At 41.5% G+C, this 25,572-nt stretch overlaps 1 protein-coding gene across 3 annotated transcripts in view; it reads right to left on the reverse strand.

Moving 5' to 3' along the window:
• UBE2E2 (ubiquitin conjugating enzyme E2 E2) overlaps positions 1-25,572 on the reverse strand; it is a 405,476-nt gene that overhangs the window by 229,480 nt on the left and 150,424 nt on the right. Inside the window, exon 4 of one of the 3 annotated variants that reach the window (XM_086380877.1) lies at positions 8,186-8,220. The exons of the other annotated variants lie outside the window; for them this stretch is intronic. Within the exon in view, the coding sequence (XP_086237003.1) occupies positions 8,186-8,220 (35 nt within the window). The remainder of the gene's footprint in view (positions 1-8,185; positions 8,221-25,572) is intronic. 3 annotated transcript variants of the gene reach the window in all.

A 25,572-nucleotide genomic window follows, 5' to 3' on the forward strand; every position in this document is an offset into this window, starting at 1 on the left:
TCTAAGTTTATGTTCTTTGCCAGTAAGGACAGGGTAAGTTGCCAAGGAAGGGGCTGAGAGTGACAGTGGGAGAAATAAATACAGGGAGGCGGGAAGCCAGCTTCAGGGGAGTGTCAAGGGCTTCTCCGCCACGTCCCAGCACTGGCATGGCCGAAGGAGAACCTTTTTGAGGGATAAAGGGAACAAAAGGGGAAAGCTAAGAACAGTACAGATTCCCCACAGCAGGGCAGTTGAGAGCACAGGCTTTGCAACCCACTGGACCAGGGTGCAAAGAAAACGCTCCTTTGTCTTCACTTCACAGACACTTGATCTTAATGAACTCTCTCTGAGCCTCCATATTCTCATCTGAAAAATGAGGATAACAGTATTTATCTCATAGAATTTCGTGGGGGAGAATTAAATTGGATAATACACGAAAATACGCCAAGCAGAGTCCTTGACACAGAGCAAAATGAGTCGCTGTGCAGAGGTTGCTACCATCATTCTTCTTGCTTTGAGGACTTCTCCCATACTCCTTCCCCAGCCTACACAGCACGGGCTCACCTCACACCATCTTTTCACCACACTTTCCAGCCATCCAGCCTTCTTTCCGGGACCTGGCTCCTGTCTTAGGCTCTGCATGAGCCTCTCTAAACAGAACGTCCTCCCCAAGACGCTAACATGATAGTCCTTCTAAGACCGCCAGGCCACAGCTCCACCATCAGCTCCCGAGAGGCCTCCTAGCCACGCACTCTCTGGGCACACAGCCCTTCTTCAGCAGAAGCCCAGGTTTTACTTGCCGACGGAGCACAAGGCGTCTGCTCCTCTTCCTCAGTTGTCCCTTGAGTCCTGCCACATTAGCCCACAGGCTGAATTCTTCAGCGGTTGTTCACAGCTGCATCTCTTGCACCCAGAAAGACTCCCAAGTACCAGAAGAAGCAGGAGAGAAGGAGGGAGAAGGGGAGGGAGGAAGAGAGCGAAGGAAGGAAGTCTCAGGGTGGAAAAAGGAATCTGAGGGTTTAAACATCAACACTGGATTGGCCAAAAAGTTCCTCTGGGTTTTCCCAGAAAATTTAGGGAAACCTGAACAAGCTTCTTGGCCAACTTGATACAATTTGATAGGGACTTGGTTTTCTATGTGAGTTGACAGGAAGTGAATTTTTGTACCTAAATGTGGTACTGAAAGGCATGGGATCATGGAAGAAGGGTTTCGGAAGTACACACACACACACACTCACACGGACATGTGCATCCACTTGTAGATTTCAGGAAGAACTCTGAGAGCGAGCTGCCTGCCGCCAGCCACAGGCTCCCACCCACAGGACACATCAACTCACCCACTGTTTTTCCTCATCTATACATTAAACGGCTCACTTGATTGCTTTCTGTGTGTTTTCTTTTATGACCACATGTGGTTTATTAGGCGAAGAGATTAGCCAAGAATTCTAATCTGTAGGAAGGTTAGCGTGTCTTTGTAACAGAAATAGGGTTTCCTGACTTCGGTATTCTGGCAAATCTATTTTGCAAAATAAAAGCTCATAAAATCTGCAAAACTACATTAACAGGGCTTCATAAAATCTCATCGGCAGCATTTTGTTTGACCAATGGGATGATAATAGCTCAGACAGGAAGGCGTTGCCGTTTTCACGCTCTGAAATATTAGAAGGTTCAAGAGAAGGGAGTAATCTAAGCAACCTGCTGTGCAGTCGAGGAAGGAGCATAATTCTCAGCTCAGGTGCCAAAGGAGGATGCAAGTACTTCAGCAAAGCGAGAAAGAGCCCACAGATGGTGTATACAGGATTTTTTTTTCCACTTTCACGCTAGCAAATGTTAACATAAATAAATATATTTCGTAATGGAAATGGTGATGGTTAGTCACTAAGTCGTGTCTGACTCTGTGTGATCCCCTGGACTATAGTCTGCCATGCTCCTCTGTCTCTGGGATTCTCCAGGCAAGAATACTAGAGTGGGTTGCCATGCTCTCCTCCAGGGGATCTTCCTGACCAGGGACTGAACCCGGGTTTCTTGCATGGCAGGCAGATTCTTTACCAGCTGAGCCACTAGGGAAGCCCCTAATGGAAATCAGTTCAGTTCAGTTCAGTCGCTCATCGTGTCCGACTCTTTGCGACCCCATGAATCGCAGCACGCCAGGCCTCCCTGTCCATCAACAACTCCCGGACTTCACTCAAACTCATGTCCATCGAGTCAGTGATGCCATCTCCAGCCATCTCATCCTCTGTTGTCCCTTTCTCCTCCTGCCCCCAATCCCTCCCAGCATCAGAGTCTTTTCCAATGAGTCAACTCTTCACATGAGGTGGCCAAAGTACTGGAGTTTCAGCTTCAGCATCAGTCCCTCCAATGAACACCCAGGACTGATCTCCTTTAGGATGGACCGGTTGAATCTCCTTGCAGTCCAAGGGACTCTCAAGAGTCTCCTCCAACACCACAGTTCAAAAGCATCAATTCTTCAGTGCTCAACTTTCTTCACAGTCCAACTCTCACATCTATACATAACCACTGGAAAGACCATAGCCTTGACTAGACGGACCTTTGTTGGCAAAGTAATGTCTCTGCTTTTCAATATGCTATCTAGGTTGGTCATAACTTTTCTTCCAAGGAGTAAGAGTCTTTTAATTTCATGGCTGCAATCACCATCTGCAGTGATTTTGGAGCCTAAAAAAATAAAGTCTGACACTGTTTCCACTGTTTCCCTATCTATTTCCCATGAAGTGATGGGACCAGATGACATGATCTTCGTTTTCTGAATGTTGAGCTTTAAGCCAACTTTTTTACTCTCCACTTTCACTTTCATCAAGAGGCTTTTTAGTTCCTCTTCACTTTCTGCCATAAGGGTGGTGTCATCTGCATATATGAGGTTATTGATATTTCTCCCGGCAATCTTGATTCCAGCTTGTGCTTCTTCCAGCCCAGCATTTCTCATGATGTACTCTGCATAGAAGTTAAATAAGCAGGGTGACAATATACAGCCTTGACGAACTCCTTTTCCTATTTGGAACCAGTCTGTTGTTCCATGTCCAGTTCTAACTGTTGCTTCCTGACTTGCATGTAGGTTTCTCAAGAGGCAGGTCAGGTGGTCTGGTATTTCCATCTCTTGAAGAATTTTCCACAGTTTATTGTGATCCACACAGTCAAAGGCTTTGGCATAGTCAATAAAGCAGAAATAGATGTTTTTCTGGAACTCTCTTGCTTTTTTGATGATCCAGCAGATGTTGGCAATTTGATCTCTGGTTCCTCTGCCTTTTCTAAAACCAGCTTGAACATCTGGAAGTTCACGGTTCACGTATTGCTGAAGCCTGGCTTAGAGAATGTTGAGCATTACTTTACTAGCGTGTGATGTAAAGGCACTGCTTGGGAGGAGAAGAAAATTGAACTGTGCACCTGCGAGGTCAGTCACTCAGTCGTGTCTGACTCTTTGTGACCCCATGGACTGCAGCCCACCAGGTTCCTCCATTGGGTCCTCCAGGTAAGAACACTAGAGTGGGTTGCCATTTCCTCCTCCAGGGGATCTTCCTGACCCAGGGATGGAACCTGGGTCTCCTGCATAGCAGGCAGATTCTTTACCACTGAGCTACCAGGGAAGCCCATGTATTGTGGACAGAATTTTGTAAATAATTTGAATTGGCTTTTACATTGCTAAATTTTTAGTTTGGATTGTATTTCTCAGTTCATCACACATAGCTGTAACTTCTAAGAAGAAAAAGTGTTATCTTCTACTAGTTTTCTCATAATTACACTAACAATGAAGTATTTACTATGAAGTTTGTGTTTCTGAGACCTGATTTCAAGGTGTAAATCCAGAAATAAGATGCATCATCAACGTAGAGGCGTTATTTTTCCTTCAGAATTTCTTGAATTCTCCTGGCAGAAACGACGGCATTTATAATAATTTTCAGAAGATTTATTCTACTGGTAAAGACATAAAAAAATAAAACTAGGCAAATGTCATTTTGACAAAAATATAGAGGTGAGCTGAAAATGTTCACTTAGCACACATCCCTTTAAACAGACATTTTATACCAAGTTCACCGTGAATGTAAAGGGAAAAGTCTCCTGAACTTCCCACATCTGATGCTGTCACTGCCACGTCTCTCCTCAGACCTGTATTCTTAGGTTCTCGGTGATGCGCCATCCATTCCCCAAAGCTGGACAGAGCAGAAAGACCAAGACCACAAGCTCAGACATTGCCAAATGCAGCGACGACTTTGGCAAAAACCAGGCAGTGCTGAGGAACCCTACTTCCCATGTTTATTCCCACGGACGGTAGCCCATGAGGCTCCTCCATCCATGGGGTTCTCCAGGCAAGAATACTGGAGCGGGCTGCCATCTCCTTCTCCAGGGGATCTTCCCGACCCAGGGATCAAATCCGTGTCTCAGGCCTTGGGAAGAGGGTTCTGTAGCACGAGCCCCACTGGGAGCCGTTTCAACCACAGAAGCAGTGAAGGCATCTGAGGTGGTGGCTCTCCCGAAGTTGGCAGTGGGCTAGACCTGTCGTACTGGCTGTGGTTCGCCGACTCCCTGCCCCCGAAGTGCTGTCATTCCACAAAAGCAATCAAGTCCTTGGCTCCGACACACACTTGTCCCTCTTCCTAAACCTTTCCACTGTGCCTCTGAGGATGGTGTTCTCCATTTTTCCCAGGCAGCAGAGCCATGTGAACCATCTGAGGGCTTGTTAGAACACAGACTGGAGGGTCTCATATGCAGCGTTTCTGACTCAGTCAGTCCAGGGTAGGGCCTGATAATTCATATTTCTAACAAGTGCCCAGGTGATGCTGCTGGCCCAGGGACCACACCTGGAGAATCACCGCTCCCAATTTCCTCGATATTATCGGCAAACTCCATACGACATCCTCAGTCTCTTTACAACAGAACACCCCTCAGCTCTCTGAACTCACCTGCACGTATCGCCCTTCTATCTGCTATCTCGGGAGTCTGCACCGGCGTTTCTCCTCCCTCACCCTCACCTCCAGTAAAACATGAAGTCATGTCATTTGCTGACCCGCACGTATTTTGATGTGCCCGCTTCTATCCGCCTCCCACCTTACCCTCAGCTACGACCTTACTACTTGTCAACAGTGTGCTCCGAACACTTTTCAGAACTCGTGCACAACGATCCTTTTAAGATGAGACTCTTCCTTGCTTAAAACCACCCTTCTGAAAGCTCTCCGAGGCCACAGGAGACTCAGCCGGGATGGGTCCCCGCCTTACTCTGCCCAGGCTTCCTCCAGGCCGCCACGCCTGCCGTTCCCAGCCTGGGATTCTTTCCCTGTGCAGTCAGCCTGAACTTCTCAGGCCGCAAGGGCCATCCCCAAGAAAGCCTTTACTGACCCTCCAGACCAGGCCAAGTTTCCTTTAATGTGTACTTGTTTCTAACTATCTGTCTTCACATTAAAAAAACAAAAATAACTGACACTTATTACACTAGGCATTTTTCCAAGCCCTTCATACATTTGTTTGTTTAATCCTCACAAAACCCCACAAGGTAGATGCTCTCAGAATTCTCCGCCTTCTCTCCTTTATTAACCACATGGAGGAGAGGGCACACAGAGTTCAACAGTTCGCCCAAGTTCAAGTGGCTAGTAAGTGCAAGAGCCAGATGCACATTCAGGCCCTGTCTCCAGCCCGTAAACCCCGCCTCTTGAGCGCAGAGAATTCTACCAGAGTCCAGTGTTCACATGGCCAGGCCCCACGCAGACACAGTCCGCACGGAGTTGGGCATTTATTAGGTAAATGTGTTGTTGAAGGAACTGATTACACGTTAGCAGAATATTATCTATTATTCACTAGTCTGCATTATTAAGGCTTATTTCAAAAAAGGGCTTTCTACCCTGCCAGCGGTCTCAGCAGAATCAGTTACAGACCTTATCTTCTAGCAACTGCAGTACTATCGTTATGTGGATCGAGTCCTTTAATTGCTTTCATACCCACATTTTAATCTACTTGCTAAACCGTTTCACCTACGGGCATATGTATATAGACAACCGTATAAGTCAGCATAAACAGAACACTGAGATATTACCATAATCTAGTTATTAAATTTCTGTGACAATTATTTTTAGAGAGGAATACATATTCTTGTGGAGTATCCTTATATTCAAAGGGTACAGGGTACAGCAGTAATGGAGGGGTAAGATATTGTCTTGATCACTTCATTCCATCTGTTACAGTTTTACTAGTTTAAGATGTGACACACATATCCCTTACAGTCTAAATTCTAACTAAAGTCCCACTATCCAGACTCAGGAAACATAAAAAACTCTTTAAGGTGGAGCTGTTTTCCTTCACTATTCAAGCTCTTATTATTATTCACTAACCACAATCTCGGAGAAGGCGATGGCACCCCACTCCAGTACTTTTGCCTGGAAAATCCCATGGATGCAGAAGCCTGGTAGGCTGCAGTCCATGGGGTTGCTAGAGTCGGACACGACTGAGCGACTTCACTCTCATTTTTCACTTTCATGCATTGGAGAAGGAAATGGCAACCCACTCTAGTGTTCTTGCCTGGAGAATCCCAGGGACGGGGAAGCCTGGTGGGCTGCCATCTCTGGGGTCGCACAGAGTCGGACACGACTGAAGCGACTTAGCAGCAGTAGCAACCACAATCTAGGGACCAAACATATTTCATAAATAATGAGGCATCCTTCATTACACAAACTCAGGAAGCAAACAGACTCACATGGCAGAGATACCTGAGTTTAATTTGAGATTTTAAATTAAAGAGGATATGTGCTTTGGTTGTTTGTACAAGAGAGGCACAGGCTGAAAAAAAAAAAGCTGAGATTTTATGTCTCCTTGGGACAGTGATCATATTTCTAAATCTTTTCATCATCCCTGGACACAGCACGTCACAGATATCCCATAAAAAATTTTGATGAGCTCTTGGTGTTAATACAGCCAAGATAAAGTTCTCATTCCTGAAGTTTATTTTACAGGTACACTATAAATCTATTTTAGACTATTATGAAACCAGTACTTAAAAAATATAGCTGTTCCAATAATGACATTTACAGGTTACAGAACATGCACACACACACACACACACACACACACACACACGACCCTTCCTCCGCCCAGTCTAAGACAACGTCTCTGTCATTTTCGTCTCCCTAATCTGGCCAGTTCCTCAGTCTTCTCAGAACAGCGGCATTTATGTAACAGGCAGACCAGGCACCTTGCAGAACCCCCCCCACAGGGCTGTGCGTGCCGTTTCTTTGTGGTCAGAGCTGCGTTACATGTCTGGGCAGCATAAGTCAGAGGAGGCGTCACAGTGCCTCCTATGGGGACAGCTGATGACATGGACACAAGGTTTGTAGACTAGATAGTAATACGGATATCAGTGCAATACTCTGATGATTACAAACGTACTCTGATTATATAAAAGTATACCTTGGTTTTTAGGAAATATAGGTCAACTTATTTAGAGGTAAAAAGGCATCACATCTCTAACTAGATTTCAAATAGACCAGCCAAAAAAACAAAGCAAAACAAAACAAGCTTGTCTGTGTGTTTCTAGACAGAGAGAAGGAATAATTAAGTAAACGTGGTAAAGCTTCAACATTTGGGGAATGTGACCAAAGGGTACATAAAAATTATTTTTCCTATTCCTGCAACTTCCCATAACCCTGAAATTATTTCAAAATAAAAAGGCAAAAAAGGGAAAAATATAAATTAAAAGAAATAAAATGACCAGTGTCCTACAAGTCACCCCAGGAACCCAAATAATCAAAGTTTTTTTAAATGAATTATAGTTGATTTATAATATTGCGTTATTTTCAGGTATATAGCACAGTGATTCAGATACTCTTCAGATTATATTCCATTCCAGGTTGTTACAATATACTGAGTATAATTCCCGTTGTTTTTGCTCAGTTGCTAAGTCAGGTCCGACTCTCTGCGACCCCATGGACTGCCGCATGCCAGGCTCCCCTGTCCTCCACGACTACTACAGTCTATGGGGCTGCAAAGAGTCAGACGCGACTGAGCAACTAACACTTTCACACTTTTCACTTTTTCATATACACAAATACAAACATATATTTATATTACTTATTAATTTATTGAAATGTGATAATGACTTGTGATTCAGATATAAATAAGTATGAATGCCAAAAGCAAAGATATAATGATATTTTTATTAATATAGAACATATGAAAAACCACAGTAACAGTAAATCTGAGTTTTACATACCCTTTCAATGCAAGGTTGTTCAAAGTGGAAAGCATCTACAAAGATAAACCAGAAAGAGATTTTTAAAAGACAGGATTAAAATAAATAACCTTGCTGGGAGTCTGCTAAATCATATACTCCAAAAAAAAAAAGCAACCCAACAAACTAAAGAAAAATATATCCATGTGAATATAACCTCCATATTCTTAGTAAATATTATCCTGTACAAAGTAAGTAATACTCAATCAGTTTTATGTGAACAATTTCTCCAAAAATGAATTCGAAGAGTGTGAGGAAACCATTCCCACAAGGAGTGTTTTGCAGAGCCCTCTAGAGTGTCTGGAGCTGCTGACAACTGGAAATACCAAGAGAAAAACTGAAAAGCAGGAGGGAAGCAACTGAAATGGCTTCACCAATTTCACAGAAGAAAAATGCTATGCTTAGGATGGCTTTGAAATAAATTTAAGTTTTAGAAAAATATAGTTTAATGGGTCAACAAAAATTGCAAACGTGTAAGGGTCCACACCTGTGGACCTCAGTTGGTAAATTATCTGCCTGCAATGCAGGAGACCCAGGTTTGATCCCTGGGTTGGGAAGATCCCCTGGAGAAGGGAATGGCAACCCACTCCAGTATTCTGGCCTGGAGAATCCCATGGACAGAGGAGCCTGGCGGGCTACAGTCCACGGGGTCACAAAGAGTCAGACACGACTGAGCAGCTAACACTTTCACTATTTTCACAGATGGATAACTATTAGATTATTTCAGCCATGACACCCATTCAGCCTCAGCCAAAAACCTAGCAGGCTTTGATAAACTGTTATGACAGACATACAGTATTTGGAATGATTCAAGACAGGATAATTTCTGAGGCATGACACACACTCCGTGATGCTTTTGATAAACTGCTCCCCTTTGCCAGCTCGTGCCTTCCCTTCCTTTCCGCCTAGGCCGACTCTACGTGAAGGGACGGTAGGGAGTCTATATGCCTAACGCTGAAACCAGCAAGACACCTGCACATACCCCACGCTGGCCTATCAGAATTAGAAATAGGTGAGCTTTGTGCTTCCTGTCTTATTATTCAGCTCCCTCTCATCGTACGGTGACCCCTGACACCCACACAGCTCACAGAATCAGCAAAACCTCTCAGTGCCTGAGCAAGTCACCCCACCAGCTTGACAACTACTTTTTCATGATAAGAGGCTTTTAGTTCTTAGCTAGTCAACTCTGGCATGGCAGTTTAAAAACGCATTTTAATTAAAATGATTCCTATAAGACTGAAAACATTTATATAGGAACCAAGGTACTATGTAAAGAATTACAGAAAAAATCAGGGTGGCAGTAGATAGCAAATTAAGCAAAATGCTTCTGCTTTCAAAAGTATGTATTTTTGCCCACCTATGAGAAAAGGAACAGTGATTAAATAAGTCTTACTAAAAGATCTTTATTTTCTTCTCTTAATAGTCTAACAGGACTGAAAGAATTATAAGAACGTGGTATACCAAGATTTGCAAGACATTTGCTAAGCTATCCTATGATATTCAAGATAGAGAAGTAGGTGGATCTTTAGTTAATTGAAGGACCAAACTCAAACAGTACTAATTAATAGTTTGAGATCAAGTTGCAACTTGTAAAGTGTGACACGCTTTGGACCTTGTCCAGTCCCTTTTAACACTTTTCGGGTAATTTTCACGGAAGAACAAAAACGAGAAATTTACACATGCCACAGAACTAAGAAGGGCAGTTAACATCAGAATTAACCTTTTTAAAAAGACTGTAAAGAGATGAAAAATACAATAAAACACAATGAATTCTTTCAGTACTTTTCAAGGTCTCAGTGTATTTCAGATCCTGTGCCAGGAATTTGGTTTATAAAAATTGTAAAAATTTGGCAGATCTGACTCATAGACTATCTTTTCTTACATTTTTATACAGTGTTTAAAGGCTACTTTCCATTTATAGTTATTTCAAAACATAGGCTATGTTCCCCATTTGTACAATATATCCTTGAGAATACCTTATACCCAGTAGGTTATACCTACCACTCCCCAAACCCATGCTGCCCTTGCCCCTTCCCACTGGTAACCACTGGCTTGTTCTCTGTATCTGTGACTTTGTTTCTTTTGCTTCATTCACTCGTTTGTGGTGTTTTTCAGATTCCACACATCAATGATATCATATAGTACACGTCTTTCTCTGACTTAGTTCACTTAGCATAAAACCCTCCAAGTTCATCCATGTTGCTACAAATGGCAAACTTTTGTTCTTTTCATGGCTGAGTAGTATTCCCTCGTGTGCATACATACACCGCATCTTCTTTATCCATTCATCTGTGGATGGACATTTAGGTTGCTTCCACATCTTGCCTATTGGAAATACCAATATTCTGAATACTGGGGTGCATGTACCGCTTCAAATTAGTGGGGTGGGTTTTTTAAACATTTATACACACACAGGAGTGGAACTGCTGTGTCCTATGGTAGCTCTATTATTAGTTTTTTGAGGCGCCTCCATACTGTTCTCCATAGTGGCAGCACCCACTCACATTCCCACCAACAGGGTAAGAGGGTTCCCTTTTTTCCACGTTCTTGCCAACATTTGTTATGTGCCCTTTTGGATGATAGCCATTTTGACAGGTGTAAGGTGATTGTGGTTTTGATTTGCATTTCCATTATGAATAGTGACGCTGAGCATCTTTTAATATGATCTCAGGCTCATTTTACACTTTCCCTCCCTACACCTGGAATCAGCCTCTTCTCCAGGGAACTGCTGTCTTTCAGTGGGGAAAGGTAACAGCAAGATCTGGGCATAGGTATACTCATTGCTCTGGGAACTGCCTTTTATGTGGATGGAACAGGAACTGAAATATCATGAGCTCATATTGATGGTAACCATTCAAACGACATTGTAGGATTCTTCCCTAGCTTCTTTCATTTTATAACTTTTATTTCATTTGTAACTTTCTGTTATGCTGAATATCTTGAGTTCTAATAACATGCTTATCTGTTTTTATATATAAACATTAAAAATTTTTAAAGTTGCAATACTGCTATTATTAGTAACAACGAAATTACTGAACAAAGTTCAAGATTTCTGTGAAGTTTCATGTCCTTAAAATGTAACTCACTAAAGATTTCTCACTTTTTTATATACCAAATTCCCACACGTTCTTGGTATACTCTAAGATTTTATATTCTGTTCTATTCTGATCCATTCTTCTGTCCAGGGATAACTGAATCTTAATAGGTATGTGATAAATCAAGTGAATCTCTAACTGAAGGTGGGGAACAGCAGACACAGTTTCTGATAGAAAAGCCTCGAACAGGTTCTTCTCTTTCTTTCAGTTGTTCATTCATTTTCCAGTTCACACTCTGGTAAAGGAACACACCTAAAACTTCCAAGTTTTGGTTTAAAGTTTCAAAGGAGAAATAATCTTAAAGTTTTGGGAAGACTTGAAACTGAAAAGCATGAATTAGGCATCCAATTCAATCAAAAACAGTACTTTGTATATATGAAAATTTCACTTCTGTAAGCTATAAAAATTCGTGTATTGTTTTCAATTTTTTTTTTAATCAAAGTTCAGATAGGAACTACTTAGGAGGAGCGAAATTTGCTTTTGTTTATCCTGGAGCAGAGTTTAAAATACAAAGAGCTTTCAAAGTAAGCTGAATGCCATCAACTCGGAGAGAAATTCAGCAAGTATCCCTTGAATAGCTTTCCTGAAAGAAGTGATTTATTTGAGAGAATTAATAAAGATAGCTTTGTTTAGGGTTACAAAATGGCATAAAGAAACCAGCAAAATGACTGTACAAGGAGATGACACAATTCTTTATAAAAAAAACTTTTCTAAGTTTTGCAATGAGTCAGTTTAATGCGGGACAATAAAATAACAGACAGACATCAAAACCAATTATGAAAATAATCTACCACCTCAGATATTTGCCTTCTTAGTGTGTTTCCATTTTCTTTCAAAAATGCCAGCTTAGTATTTAAGTAGGATGGGAGCTGACAAAGTCAAAGTATTACATTTTCTAATATATAAAATATTTTATTAATATCAGAGTATTAATATGTAGCTCTTCACTAAATGACGAAATATTACATGTATATTAAAGCATTATTATTAAAAGCTTTACATTCCTCAGATATTTTAAAAGTAACTTACATTTCAGTAAGAATGCGTTTGTAAATAGACCACCATAATGCCATAAAGCTTTTAGTGAGATCTCTTCTCCCTGAACGTCCTAAAGAGAACGGCTTTCTATGACCAAAAGTATAAGACAACAATGTTAATTAGCATATAGAATATCCCCCGAACAACAGTACTTTAAGAGACTGGCAGTGAGAATTCCACTTGTGAAATATGCTACATATTTCACTGTCAACAGTAAGAAATAAGCACAGTGTGATTACAGAAGCAGGCCAACGCTGAGAGATCCTGTTCAGACAGTGTGACTGGTCCTTACTTCCCGACAGCTTTATAGCGCTCCACAAATGGCCACGAGTCAAGGCGCAAAGAACGGCAACGAAACGCAGGTTCCTACAGCCTTCATTTCTTTGAAAAACCGCTGGCAGTTTTTCTCAGGTAGCTGAAGATTATCAGGTAGTTCAGAATACATGTATATAATGTCACATTCCATCCATTTGAAGCTCAATTTCAAGTTTTCATTCTTTTTCCTCTTTATTAACTATCCTTCCCAGGAGCAGTCATTGTAAAGGAAATTAATGGTAATTTTTGTCCAAATGCCCGTTTTGTGTTATTTATTAATCTTGTTATTTATTTGTATCTTGTTACTTCTGAAAAGGAAATGCAATACATGACAGTCCTTAAAGGTAAATCCTTGAAAATCCCATTAAAAATCATGTGGTCATTACAATCTAAAAGCTGTAAGTAACAAGACCACTGAAAGAAGGAAAGGGAATGGGACCCATGTAACAAAGGAGGAACAACAGGCCCAAACACTGGGCTAAGGAAAAGGCTGCTTCTGCGCGCCTCAGCCGTGCGCTTCCTGGCGGCCAGCGCTGTTGGCAGATGTGCGTATTTCCGTCGGGGAACTTTATCAGGCGGCGTTTTCACTGGCAGAAAGCGTAGTATTTAGGTACCCAGGAAGCCACTTCTGGGTGCCAAGCAAATGTTTTCCACTAGCGCTTGAAGTCACTTTACACTTTACAAAGACTCCTCTGGCACTTTCAAAGAGGGATGACAAGGAGTGACGAGTACACACCAGATTCCATGCACAGAAGAGGTAACCAGCGGGGACCCACTGCCGCACAGGGGACTCTGCTCAGTGCTCTGCGGTGACCTCAGTGGGAAGGGACCAGAAATGAGGGCGTGTGTGTACACGCGCAGCTGATGCGCCCCGCCGTGCCGCAGAAACTCACAGGACGCTGTAAGCGCCTGCACTCAGCAGAAACTCAGAGAGCAGTGTGACAGGGGTGCGTGCTGCCAGTGCTGGAAAATCCAGCTGCACGCTTCCCGACACAGGTGACGAGCGCTCAGCGGAGAGGAGACTTGTGACGACACTGGGGAGAGTGTGATGGGCGACTCCTGCCTGTTGCTTCCCTGCCCCACCTGCAAGGCCCACCCTTACCTCGGTGCTGGAGCTGCTCTTGAACACCGAACAGACTCCAGCTTCAGCCTTAACCTGAAGCAGTAACAGCCTGGGAGGCTCTCTGAGACCAGTGGCTGTCACACTGGTCCCGGGGGTCTTGGAAGGCTACCAAATGTAGCGGGTCCTGAGCTTCCAGGGTTTTAAAGGAAAAGCTCTTTTTCAGTTTAAATGTGTTTAAACTCCCACACCTAAAACCTCTTTCAGTTATTAACAAGCTCATCCGAAATGATGTTTACGCCAGTCCCTTGGAAGGCTGCCTTGAGGGAATAAGGTACTGACATGTGAGTGACCAGCCTTGCATATGTATTAAATACCTTTCTTGGAGAAGTGCGAGAGTTACGAGGGCTAAAAAGAGATGCTGGTGATCCAGATCGGCGATGAGGAGGCAGAACAACCTTAGGATAAGTTTTCTGGCACAAAACAAAAGCACCTGCCTACTTCACTTTTCTTTTTTTTCACCTGAGAGAGAAAAAATTAAGAAGACTCTCCACAGAGCTGCCTTTAAATTCATTTGTCTTGATTAGAGCAGTCAGAGTGGTGACTAACAGTATTAAAATTACTTGGAAGTATTTATAACTCCATGTCTTATGATTAGTAGCAACAGTAGCAAGCAATGGTAGAACCAAGCAGCATCTGGTAAGTAGGGAGTTTACAGTTTACAAGAATTTACACTTGACCCCTTGTGTGCGTCCCTTAATACTCATAATAATTCTGAGAAATACAGATATATTTCTACCAGTCAGTTTAACAGATGAATAAATCAAGGCTTACAGAGGTTAAGCAGCCTCTGATAACATACGTACTATAATCTAAGACTTAGGTTCACTTCCTATAACTTTGCAAAGCTCATGTTCTTCCAAAAGCCTCATTTGTTAAATTAAACATTTCAGTTGCTGGTGCATTTTGTCTGCTCAGAAAGAGCAACATTAACTTGATTTTTCTTATTATTTAGAAAAGAAACAACTATTAGCCTTATGCAAGGCTTACAATATACACTAACGTTACTAACAAGCCATTTCAGTAAAAAAAAAAAGTATATGATTTTCCTTTTAAAAAATACACTAACAGTTCATCTTCTTGACTCCAGTAAAACTTATTAATATTTTTGCAGTGATTTTTTTTTGTTGTTTTTGGTTTCTGTGGTTATAGAAAGCTTCTCAAAAGTCTCTTCATCCTGCTATGTGATCTGAGCCCTCAAGACCCCTTTCTCCGTCATGAATGACAGGGGCCACAGTCGCTGTGATGTAAACACTCTACAGCTGAGTGTCAGCGGTACTTACTTACAGGACACACAAAAACAGACAACATATTCATTTCATCCTGCTTTAATGACTGAAAATTTCAAAACAAAACATAACTGAAGAAATTATAACTTGAGTTTCTTTCAGATCATCTAGAGTGGAATTTGAACAACAGGCATATGTTTCAGACAAGACGACAAGAAATTCATGACAGTCAGTCAGTAAACTATGCTCGCATATTTTGTGCTGACTAAAAGCTGGATACTTCTTGCTCTCTGCTGCTGTGCTGTTTTGAAGTCTCCAGGAGCAGCCCTTCTAATGTTTTTTTCTGGATGAGAATGCAGTTGGCCACACACTCTGGAGAGAGGCAACTGGCTGTGCGATTAAGACAGGAGAACTGCTATTGAGACACGAATAATCCAGATTAGCTGTCTCTTCTGCTTAACATTTAGCTAATTTGTCAAATTTCTCACTGGTTTTCTATAAAGATCTTTACATTTATGATTCAATCAGGACTTTGAGAGAAATAAGGCTTTAGTGCTTGAGTTCTAGCAAATATGCACAGAAATGAGTACTAAGCCAGAATTTCCAAACCGGTTTTCTGGTTGTGTGAATGATCCAGGCACTTCTTTCCCTCTGTGATGCTTTGAATCAGTAGTCATTTTGTGGCTCTCAAATATTTATTTCTCTAACGGTTTGCTGAATCCTTGGAGTTCAAAGACAAAAGAATTAGGCCATCGATTATGAAGGGGGAAAAAGAATGGGGCAAGACTGAGTCTGGCTTTCAGTGGTCTAGTCTATTTTCACCCTTTTTATTGGTCTATTTTGACCAAATCATAGAAATGTTAGGCTTTACTGGGGGGAGGGGGTCGTTGGCTGTTTAGTTGCCAGTGAAAGTCGCTCGCTCAGTTGTGTCCGACTCTTTGCCACCCCATGGACTACAGCGTGCCAGGCTCCTCTGTCCATGGAATTCCCCAGGCCAGAATGCTGGAGTGGGTAGCCTTTGCCTTCTCCAGGGGATCCTCCCAATCCAGGGATCAAACTCAGGTCTCCTGTATTGCAGGCAGATTCTCTCCCGTCTGAGCCACCAGGGAAGCCCAAAAATACCAGAGAGGGTAGCCTATCCCTTCTTCAGTGGATCTTCCTGACCCAGGAGTCGAACCAGGGTCTCCTGCATGGCAGGAGGATTCTTTACCAGCTGAGCCACCAGGGAAGCCCAAGAATACCGGAGTGGGTAGCCTATCCCTTCTTCAGCGGATCTTCCTGACCCAGGAATTGAACCGGGGTCTCCAGCATGGCAGGAGGATTCTTTACCAGCTGAGCTACCAGGGAAGTCTATGGAGTTGCTAAGTAGTGTCCAATTCTTTGCAACCCTGTGGACTGTAGCCTGCCAGTCTTCTCTGCCCATGGGATTTTCCAGCCAAGAATACTGGAGTGGGTTGCCATTCCCTTCTCTAGGGGATCTTCTTGATTCAGGGATCAAACCCACATCTCCTGCATTGGCAGGTGGATTCTCTACCACTGAGCCACTGGGGAAGCCATTTTGGGGAGGGAATGGGGTAAATTTCTGAAATAATATAAATAATAATATTTCTTGGATCAGTAGATTAATACAGACCATCATTTCTTGGGAATGTTAGCAGATGTCATATGCAAATGAGTCCATCTTCAAAAAGCTGAGACACAGGAAGTTAAATTGAAATAGACATCTTTACTACTGGGTGTCACAGAAACATATTTGTTAAAAATGTTCAAAGAAAGGGATATGGAAGAAAGCATTTGTTGGAAATTCACTTCACCATGGAATCCTTTTAATGGACTATGTACTAACTTCTCACAGATTAGGAAAACACTAAATTCTAAATTAAATTTAAAAACCAACCATGCTATAAAACCCTAAACTAAGTGTCTGAAATATAAATCACTGATCGAGACTATCTCAAATTTATAAACTTTGTATTTGAAGGGTATATTAAAAATAGTCTGTACAGGCCAAACTGCAGGTCAGCTCACTGACAGAATATACCTAAACATCAAGAAAAAGTTTTATGTCAGGTTTACAAACGAAGCTTAAAACACAAAGCCAACACTGTATGTATTTTATATAATGGTTTGTGGAAAGCAGTGCATTTCTTTAAAATGCATTAGTTCACTTGTCCATGACTTATAATCTATGAAATTAACCAGCACCCACAAAAGGATAACACATCACAGAATACACTGTGTGTCTGGGGGCGGCGTGGGTGATGGTAAGTGAATTAAATACCTTAATTGGGGGGGAAGTAGAAAATTTTCACAAATTTAACAAATCTTTTTATTTTGAATCTATATGAAGTATTTTTATTTAAACCAGGTAGGTTTGCTAATAGTTTTATTCAAAACATTGGCTTAGAAGGCGAATTCTTTTAAATAAAATGAAAATTTGATTTTATTTTAAACAAATGCCCACATACGTAGTAGTCACATGTATTTGAAATAAAGCTTCTTCATAAAACACTAAGGCTGGATTTTGTTTGTAGGCTCTTTTAAGTATTTTTATCTTTAGCACTGCTGTAACTTACATTTGATTTCATTAAAAGAAGGCAAGTCAGCTTTGCCTTAACTATCCTGTGGCAATACAGGAAACAGGATCTTTTAAATATATATTTCTTTTTATTCATTTATTTATTTGGCTGTGCTGAGTCTTGGTTGCAGCACTCCAGATCTTCGTTGCGGTGTGAGAGATCCTTTAGTTTCCGCATGTGGGATCTAGTTCCCTGACCAGGAATCAAACCAGGGACCCCCACGTTGGGAGCAAGTTGTCTTAATTGCTGGACCACCAGGGAAGTCCCAAGAAACATGGTTAGTTTTGAAGGAAAAAAATTATGGATGACTTAGAAAATAATGTTCATTCGAAAAATTATCTGAATCTAGAGACCGATGGTGGTGATGGCTGTATAAAAATTCAATGTACTTAATGCCTCTGCAGTGCACATTTAAAATTATTTAAATGGCGAATTTATGCTGTACATGTGTATATACATATAATCACAATTTAAAAATTAAATTTAAAAGCATCTGGTTATAAAAGTAAATTTTTATTACAGAAGATTTAGAACATAGTGAAAAACTCAAGCTAGCTACTGTAGAAAACTCAAACGGTAAACAATTTGATGGGCCAGACTTCCAGTTTTAATTGTACTTGTTTTAGTAATTATACATATGCTTTATACATTTAAAATAATCTTTCAAGGTTTTTAAAAATATTTAGAGCTCATAGGCTTGCTTTCAACTTATACTTCAAGCTTAGCTTTAATCCACTGTAAGTATGCAGAGTAACAACGTCAAGAAGAGTAAAATGCCGTCCCTGGAAGCTCATTACTTTTACTTGTTTTACATTTGGGCGAAATAAAAGTGAATGCTTAGTTTATTTCTAAGAAAGCAAAGTATACATTAATTCATTTAAAACATTATGCAGGGTAGTAAAATTAAGTGTTATAAACAATGGTTTATTCAAAAGTCATAATAATTATTATGAACAGGGTAAAAGGTAAAGTTTTTGACTTAGCTACTCTCCTGTGTGGATCACAATAAACTGTGGAAAATTCTTCAAGAGATGGGAATACCAGACCACCTGACCTGTCTTTTGAGAAACCTACATGCAAGTCAGGAAGCAACATTTAGAACTGGACATGGAACAGACTGGTTCCAAATAGGAAAAGGAGTATGTCAAGGCTGTATATTGTCACCCGGCTTATTTAACTTCTATGCAGAGTACATCATGAGAAATGCTGGGCTGGAAGAAGCACAAGCTGGAATCAAGATTGCTGGGAGAAATATCAATAACCTCAGATATGCAGATGACACCACCCTTATGGCAGAAAGTGAAGAGGAACTAAAAAGCCTCTTGATGAAAGTGAAAGAGCAGAGTGAAAAAGTTGGCTTAACGCTCAACATTCAGAAAACAAAGATCATGGCATCTGGTCCTATCACTTCATGGGAAGTAGATGGGGAAACAGTGGAAACAGTGTCAGACTTTATTTCTAGGGGGCTCCAAAATCACTGCAGATGGTGATTTCAGCCATGAAATTAAAAGACACTTACTCCTTGGAAGGAAAATTATGACCAACCTAGATAGCATATTCAAAAGCAGAGACATTACTTTGCCAACAAAGGTCCATCTAGTCAAGGCTATGGTTTTTCCTGTGGTCATGTATGGATGTGAGAGTTGGACTATGAAGAAAGCTGAGTGCCGAAGAACTGATGCTTTTGAGCTGTGGTGTTGGAGAAGACTCTTGAGAGTCCCTTGAACTGCAAGGAGATCCAACCAGTCCATTCTAAAGGAGATCAGTCCTGGGTGTTCTTTGGAAGGACTGATGCTAAAGCTGAAACTCCAATACTTTGGCCACCTCATGCGAAGAGCTGACTCATTGGAAAAGACCAGACTGATGCTGGGAGGGATTGAGGGCAGGAGGAGAAGGGGACGTCAGAGGATGAGATGGCTGGATGGCATCACTGACTCGATGGATGTGAGTCTGGGTGAACTCCGGGAGTTGTTGATGGACAGGGAGGCCTGGCGTGCTGCGATTCATGGGGTCGCAAAGAGTCGGACACGACTGAGCAACTGAACTGAACTGAACTCTGCTCAAAAGTCTGGTGACACAGGAGGTAGTGTAAACTTCCCTGATGCCTCAATACATAAAACACTTCACCATCCTCAGCCATCAGTCACTAACGCAAGAGGTTGGTTCATCCTTTTATGATACATGGTCTGCTCTTGAGCAAGACCATCTCGTTTTCTAAAATGAGAGAGCAATATGGTTTTTTACTTCTAAAAGAACTGAGATTGTTTAGCTTTTATATTATGGTTTTGAAATCACTAGTTTGCTAATATGTTTAAGTAACACAAGTTGCAGAGAAATAATTGTACCAAAAGAAAAAAGAAAGGAGAAGAAAGGGAGAAAAGAACAACAGTTGCAATAAAGTAGTTCTCATATGTCACTTCCTGAGAAATAAAACTAGATTCTGACTTTTTAAGGATCTATAGGAATAAAAAGCACAAACTTTCACCAATTCCTAAAGACGGATTAAATTATTTTGTTACGAAAAGACATTTAAAGGGTGATCAGCAGGATTTCTTCCAGGGATGCCAGGAATGGTTCAGTATCTGCAAATCAATCAACGATTGACTTGAAGTTGAAAAACAAAAGTCACGTAATCATCTCAATAGATGCAGATAAAATCTTTGTACAAAATTTAAAATTCATTCATGATAAAAACTCTCCACAAAATGGGTATATAGGGAAATTCTTCAGCATAACAAAGACCATTAGTCCACAGTTAACATCATACTCACAACTCAAGTGTGAAAAGCCGAAGCATTTCCTCTGAGTCACGAACAAGACAAGAGTACCCATTTTGGCCACTTTTATTCAACACAGTAATGGATTCCTAACCATAGCAATCAGGCCAGAGAAAGAAATAAAAGGGATCCAAATTAGAAAGGAAGAAGTAAAACTGTTAATGTTTGCAGATGCCATGATACTATGCATAGAAAATCCTCCTGACATCTCCAAAAACCTACTAGTCAATGAATTCTGTAAAGTTCTAGGATACAAAACTAATCTACAGAAATCTGTCACATATCTACACACTAACAACAAAGAATCAGCAAGAAAAATTAAGAAAACAATTCCATTTATAATCATGTCAAAGAGAATAAAATACCCAGAAATAAAATTATCTAAGGAGATAAAAAGACCTGTAATTGGAAAACTGTACAACACTGATGAAAGAAATAAAAGATAATACAAACTACAGATTCTTTTCATTTCTTTAACAGCATGTTAATGGATCGAAGGGATTTGTATTATTAATATTGCCATACTTCCCAAGGCAATCTGCAGATTCAATGCAATCCTTATGAAAATACCAATGGCATTTTTCACAAAACTAGAACAGACAATTCTAAAATTTGTATGGAAACACAAAAGACCCTGAATAGACAAAACAGTCTTAAGAAAGAACAAACAAAGCTGAGGAATCACACTCCCTGACTTCAGACTGTACTTCAAAGCTACAGCAATGCACACAGTACGGCACTGGCAAAAAAACAGATACACAGATCAAAGGGGCAGAATTGAGCCCAGAAATAACCCACACTTACAAGGGCAGCTAGTCCACAAAAAAGGAGGCAAGAGCATACAACAGGGGAAAACAGCCTCTTCAATAGATGGTGTTGAGAAAACTGGACAGCTACTTGCAAAAGTGTCAAACTGCTCTTTTACACCACGCCCCAGAGTAGATGGAAAAAGACTCAAGACTTCAGTGTATGGCCTGAAACTATTAAGTCCTGGAAGGAACACAGGCAATATGGAATTTGACATCAGTCTTATTAGTAATATTTTTTGAATACATCCCTTCAGGCAAGCGAAACAAAAGTAAAAGTGAATGTGCACAGTGAACAAAATATTAACAAGGCAAAAAGGTCCCCGACTGAATGGAGTAATATATTTACAAATGATACAGCACATAAGGGTGCATCTGTATATCCCAACTGAACTCAAAACCAAAAAAGCAAACAGATAAAAACTGGGTAGAGGACGACGTCCCTGGTGGTCCCTGGTTAAGAATCTGCCTGCCAATGCAGGGACCCGGGTTTGATTCCTGGTTCAGAAAGACCCCACAGGAGGTGGAGCAACCAAGCCCGTTCCCACCACTACTGAGCGTGAGCACCCTGGGGCGGCGCTCCACAAGAGGAGCCACGCGAGGAGCAGCCCACGCACACCTGGAGGGCGGTCGGTGCAGCAACAGAGGCCCAGGGCAGCCACAGATGGATAAATATTCCTTTAACTGGGCAGAGAATTACAAATAGACATTTTCCCCTAAGAACACGTACGGGTGGCCAGTAGCCACACGAAAAGGTGCTCAATGTTACGAACTATCAGGGAAATAAAATCCAAAACCACAACTGAATGTCAGCTCACATCTATCAGAATGACTGTTATCAAAAAGACAACAAATGATACGCATGGCCAAGGATGTGGAGAGAAGCAAACCCTCATGCACTGTTGGTGAGAATCTAAACTGATGCAATCTCTATGAAAAACAACCTGGGGCACCTCAGAAAATTAAAAATAGAACTACTGTAAGATGCAGAAATTCCACGCCTGGGTATTTGTCAGAAGAAAACAATAACATTGATTCAAAAATATACATGTACCCTATGCACACCAGAGCAATGTTTACAAAAGCCAAGATACGGACGCAACCTAAATGCCTATCGACAAAATAGCAGATAAAGAAGACGTGGTAGATACACACAGTGGAATCCTGCTTTTTTTGGTTGTTTTGTACTCAGTCACAAAAAAGAATGAAATCTTGCCATTTATAGAACACAGATGGACCTAGTGGGTATTATGCTAAGCTAAATCAGTCAGACTGGGGAAGACAAATTCTGTATGGTTTCGCTTCTGTGGAGAATCTCAAAAGCAAATGAACACAGCAGAGCAGAAACAGAGTCACAGATAGCGAGAACAAACCGGCAGCTGCCAGAGGGGACTGCAGTGGGGGAGGAGAGAGACGAGGGCAACCAGGAGGAGCAAACTTTCAGTTACGTGATAAATGAGTCATGGGTGTGAAACGCTCAGTGTGGGGAATACAGTCAGCAACTGTAACATCTTTGTTCGGTGACTTACTGGAACTAGAATTGTCACAGTGATCCTTTTGAAATGGCACAGAAACACTGCATTACTATCTGTGTACCAGGAATTAACTTAGTATTGAAGGTGAAACAAATTCATAGAAAAAGAGAGCAGATTTGGGACTTCCACATGTGGGAGTGGAGGGTGGGCAAAAGGCACCAGACTTTCAGCTGTAAGACAAACAAGTACTGGCGGTGTAACGCACAACTCCGTGACCACAGTTAACACAGCTGAATGCCACACGTGAAAGCTGCGGAGGGCAAATCTTAAAGAGTTCTCACTGCAAGGGAAAAACTTGTTTTTCTATTTCTTTAATTTATAGTAAATCTCATATCTATATGGGATGATGGATGTTCACTAAAATTACTGTGCTCATCACTTCCATATATACGGGATAAGAGAAACTTTCCCATACTGAGTTATGCGGAATCATTCTGTCTTATGCAGGAGTTAACTTGAATTTTATGCTAAATGAAACAGCCTATTGGTGGCCTATCAAACATACACCATACATCTGCTTTGATTATTAAAGGAAAAGGCAACATTCACCAGAAGGAAAGAACATCTATGTTAAAAAAAAGAATGAACGACTCTTGACCTGGGATGCGGACGGTGGCCCTCCTCTGATGAGAGGACTCCCTTCCCGGCTGCTGAGCCACGCTGACTCACCAAGTACATACTGACTTAGTTGGAAGTCCTAGTCCTGAAGGAATGTCTCCCTGTTGTGTTGATGTTCTTGGTTCTGACAAGACAGAAAACTGATGAAAACTCTTCTTCTCCATGGTCATTTAGGAGGCTCTGTTCCAGGCTAGAGTCCTCAGTTTGGCTTAAGTGAAACTCTTTTCTATTCCTATCATAAACTGCTTATTGACCATTTTCACTGCCATATGTAAGTCAACCTTAAACTTATTGAGTGCTGAATGTCAATTATGTTTCAATGAAGTTGAAGAAAAAAAAAAAGACAGGAAGCAATGCTTTTTGGTATACTTCCGCTAGTTCACTACATAACTGGACATGTCTTCTGTGCCTTTTAGAATCAAAATGTGCCAGTCTAACTATGTTCATTTAAAATTCCCAACTATGCTCAAACCTAGACATCGTATTAAAAAACAAACCTAGACATCATATTAAAAAGCAGAGACATAACTTTGCCAACCAAAGTCCGTATAGTGAAAACTATGTAGTCAAGTATGGATGTGAGAGGTGGACCATAAAGAAAGAAGAAAGCTGAGTGTGAAAGAATTGATGCTTTTGAACTGTGATGTTGGAGAAGACTTTTCAGAGTCCCTTGGACTGCAAGGAGATCCAACCAGTCCATCCTAAAGGAAATCAGTCCTGGGTGTTCATTGGAAGAACTGATGCTGAAGCTAAAGCTCTAATACTCTGACCACCAGATGCAAAGAGCTGACTCACTGGAAAAGACCTGATGCTGGGAAAGACTGAGGGCAGGAGGAGAAGGAGACGACAGAGGATGAGATGGATGGATGGCATCACCGACTGGGTGGACGTGAGTTTGAGCAAGCTCGGGAGTTGGCGATGGACAGGGAGGCCTGGCGTGCTGCAGTCCGTGGGGTCGCAAAGAGTCAGACACGACTGAGTGACTGAACAGCAACAACTATGCTCTTATTAAAACTCAGCAAAATCTAAAGTGTGAGTTAGCAATTCTGAAACAACTATGTACATCAAAGCTTGGGCAAATAAACACATTGTGGATACTAAGAAACAAGTCTCTTTTGTCAGAGAAAAGAGCTCCAAATAATTCTTTATTTGTAGGGGAAGCTATGATCAACCTTGTAAAGTTGAACTGAAACTGGAGAAGCCAATAGTTTTAGACTGGACATTGATATAAAAATAGGATATGTATACATTACATCTCCCCTAGCTCTGTTCATGAGAGGGCCTGGAAGCAGTGCTATCATGTCACCAGTGAACACCATCTAAGCACTAGAACAATGAACAAAGGAATCAGGGCTCCCTGGAGAAACGGCGACTTCAGGACTGGCAGGGGAGGCGGAGGAAGTATGGGATAAGCCAGGAAGGACTTGAGTGCCAGAAAGTAAGAAAATGTTCAAAAAATGACGGAAGCATATCACAGGACAGAGGAGTTGACTTTAGTGAGCTCTCAGTGGCCAAACCGGGAACAATTTAAACAAGGATAGTAATGACTTTTAATCCACAGAGTGAAAACAGATACCCAGCTACAACTAAGCATGTAAGGGAGAAAAGAAAACTCCTCCTTGCCACAGAACTCCGATGAAACATGTAGAAGAAAGGGTGGAAATGGGAAATCAGCACTGAGAAACAAAACAGTCAGGGAAGACCCAGCCGTTAGTGAAGACTGAGATTGTAAACATGGTATTTACAGTCACAAAGCAAGATTCCAATCACAAAGGAAAACAGCAACTCTACAGCAGAGGAAGCGGACGTCTCCTCCACCACATGGCCAAAGCAGACTCGCCTGAATGGGGAGTCGTGTGCTCCCGGGCCTGCTGTGCTGAGGAGGACACATCGCCGCTTTCCAGGGGCCACGGCACACGTTTACCGACAGTGCTCTCCACAAGTGTCAAGGCTGCCAAACAACAGAGGAACTAGGCAGATTAAAGGGACGTAAGGCGACTTGATGAGTCAGTGCAACGGGGGGTCCTGGATTAGAACCTAGACTGGAAGGGCATTAGTAGGAAGATTAACAAGATGAGAATGAAGGCCTGTCGATCGGGTAAGAGAGTAATATTAATGTTAATTTTTTTCTTATTTTGATACTTGCATTGTGGTTATATATAGGACATTACCACTTGATGAAGCTGAGATAAGGGCACACGAGCATTCTTTGTGAAGAAACTTTATTTTCACAACTTTAAAAAAAACCTACTTCAAA

The sequence above is a fragment of the Bos grunniens genome, chromosome 27 (genome assembly GCF_055505025.1).
Source record: "Bos grunniens cultivar Pamir isolate PY7600 chromosome 27, Bosgru_T2T1.0, whole genome shotgun sequence".
NCBI lineage: Eukaryota > Metazoa > Chordata > Mammalia > Artiodactyla > Bovidae > Bos > Bos grunniens.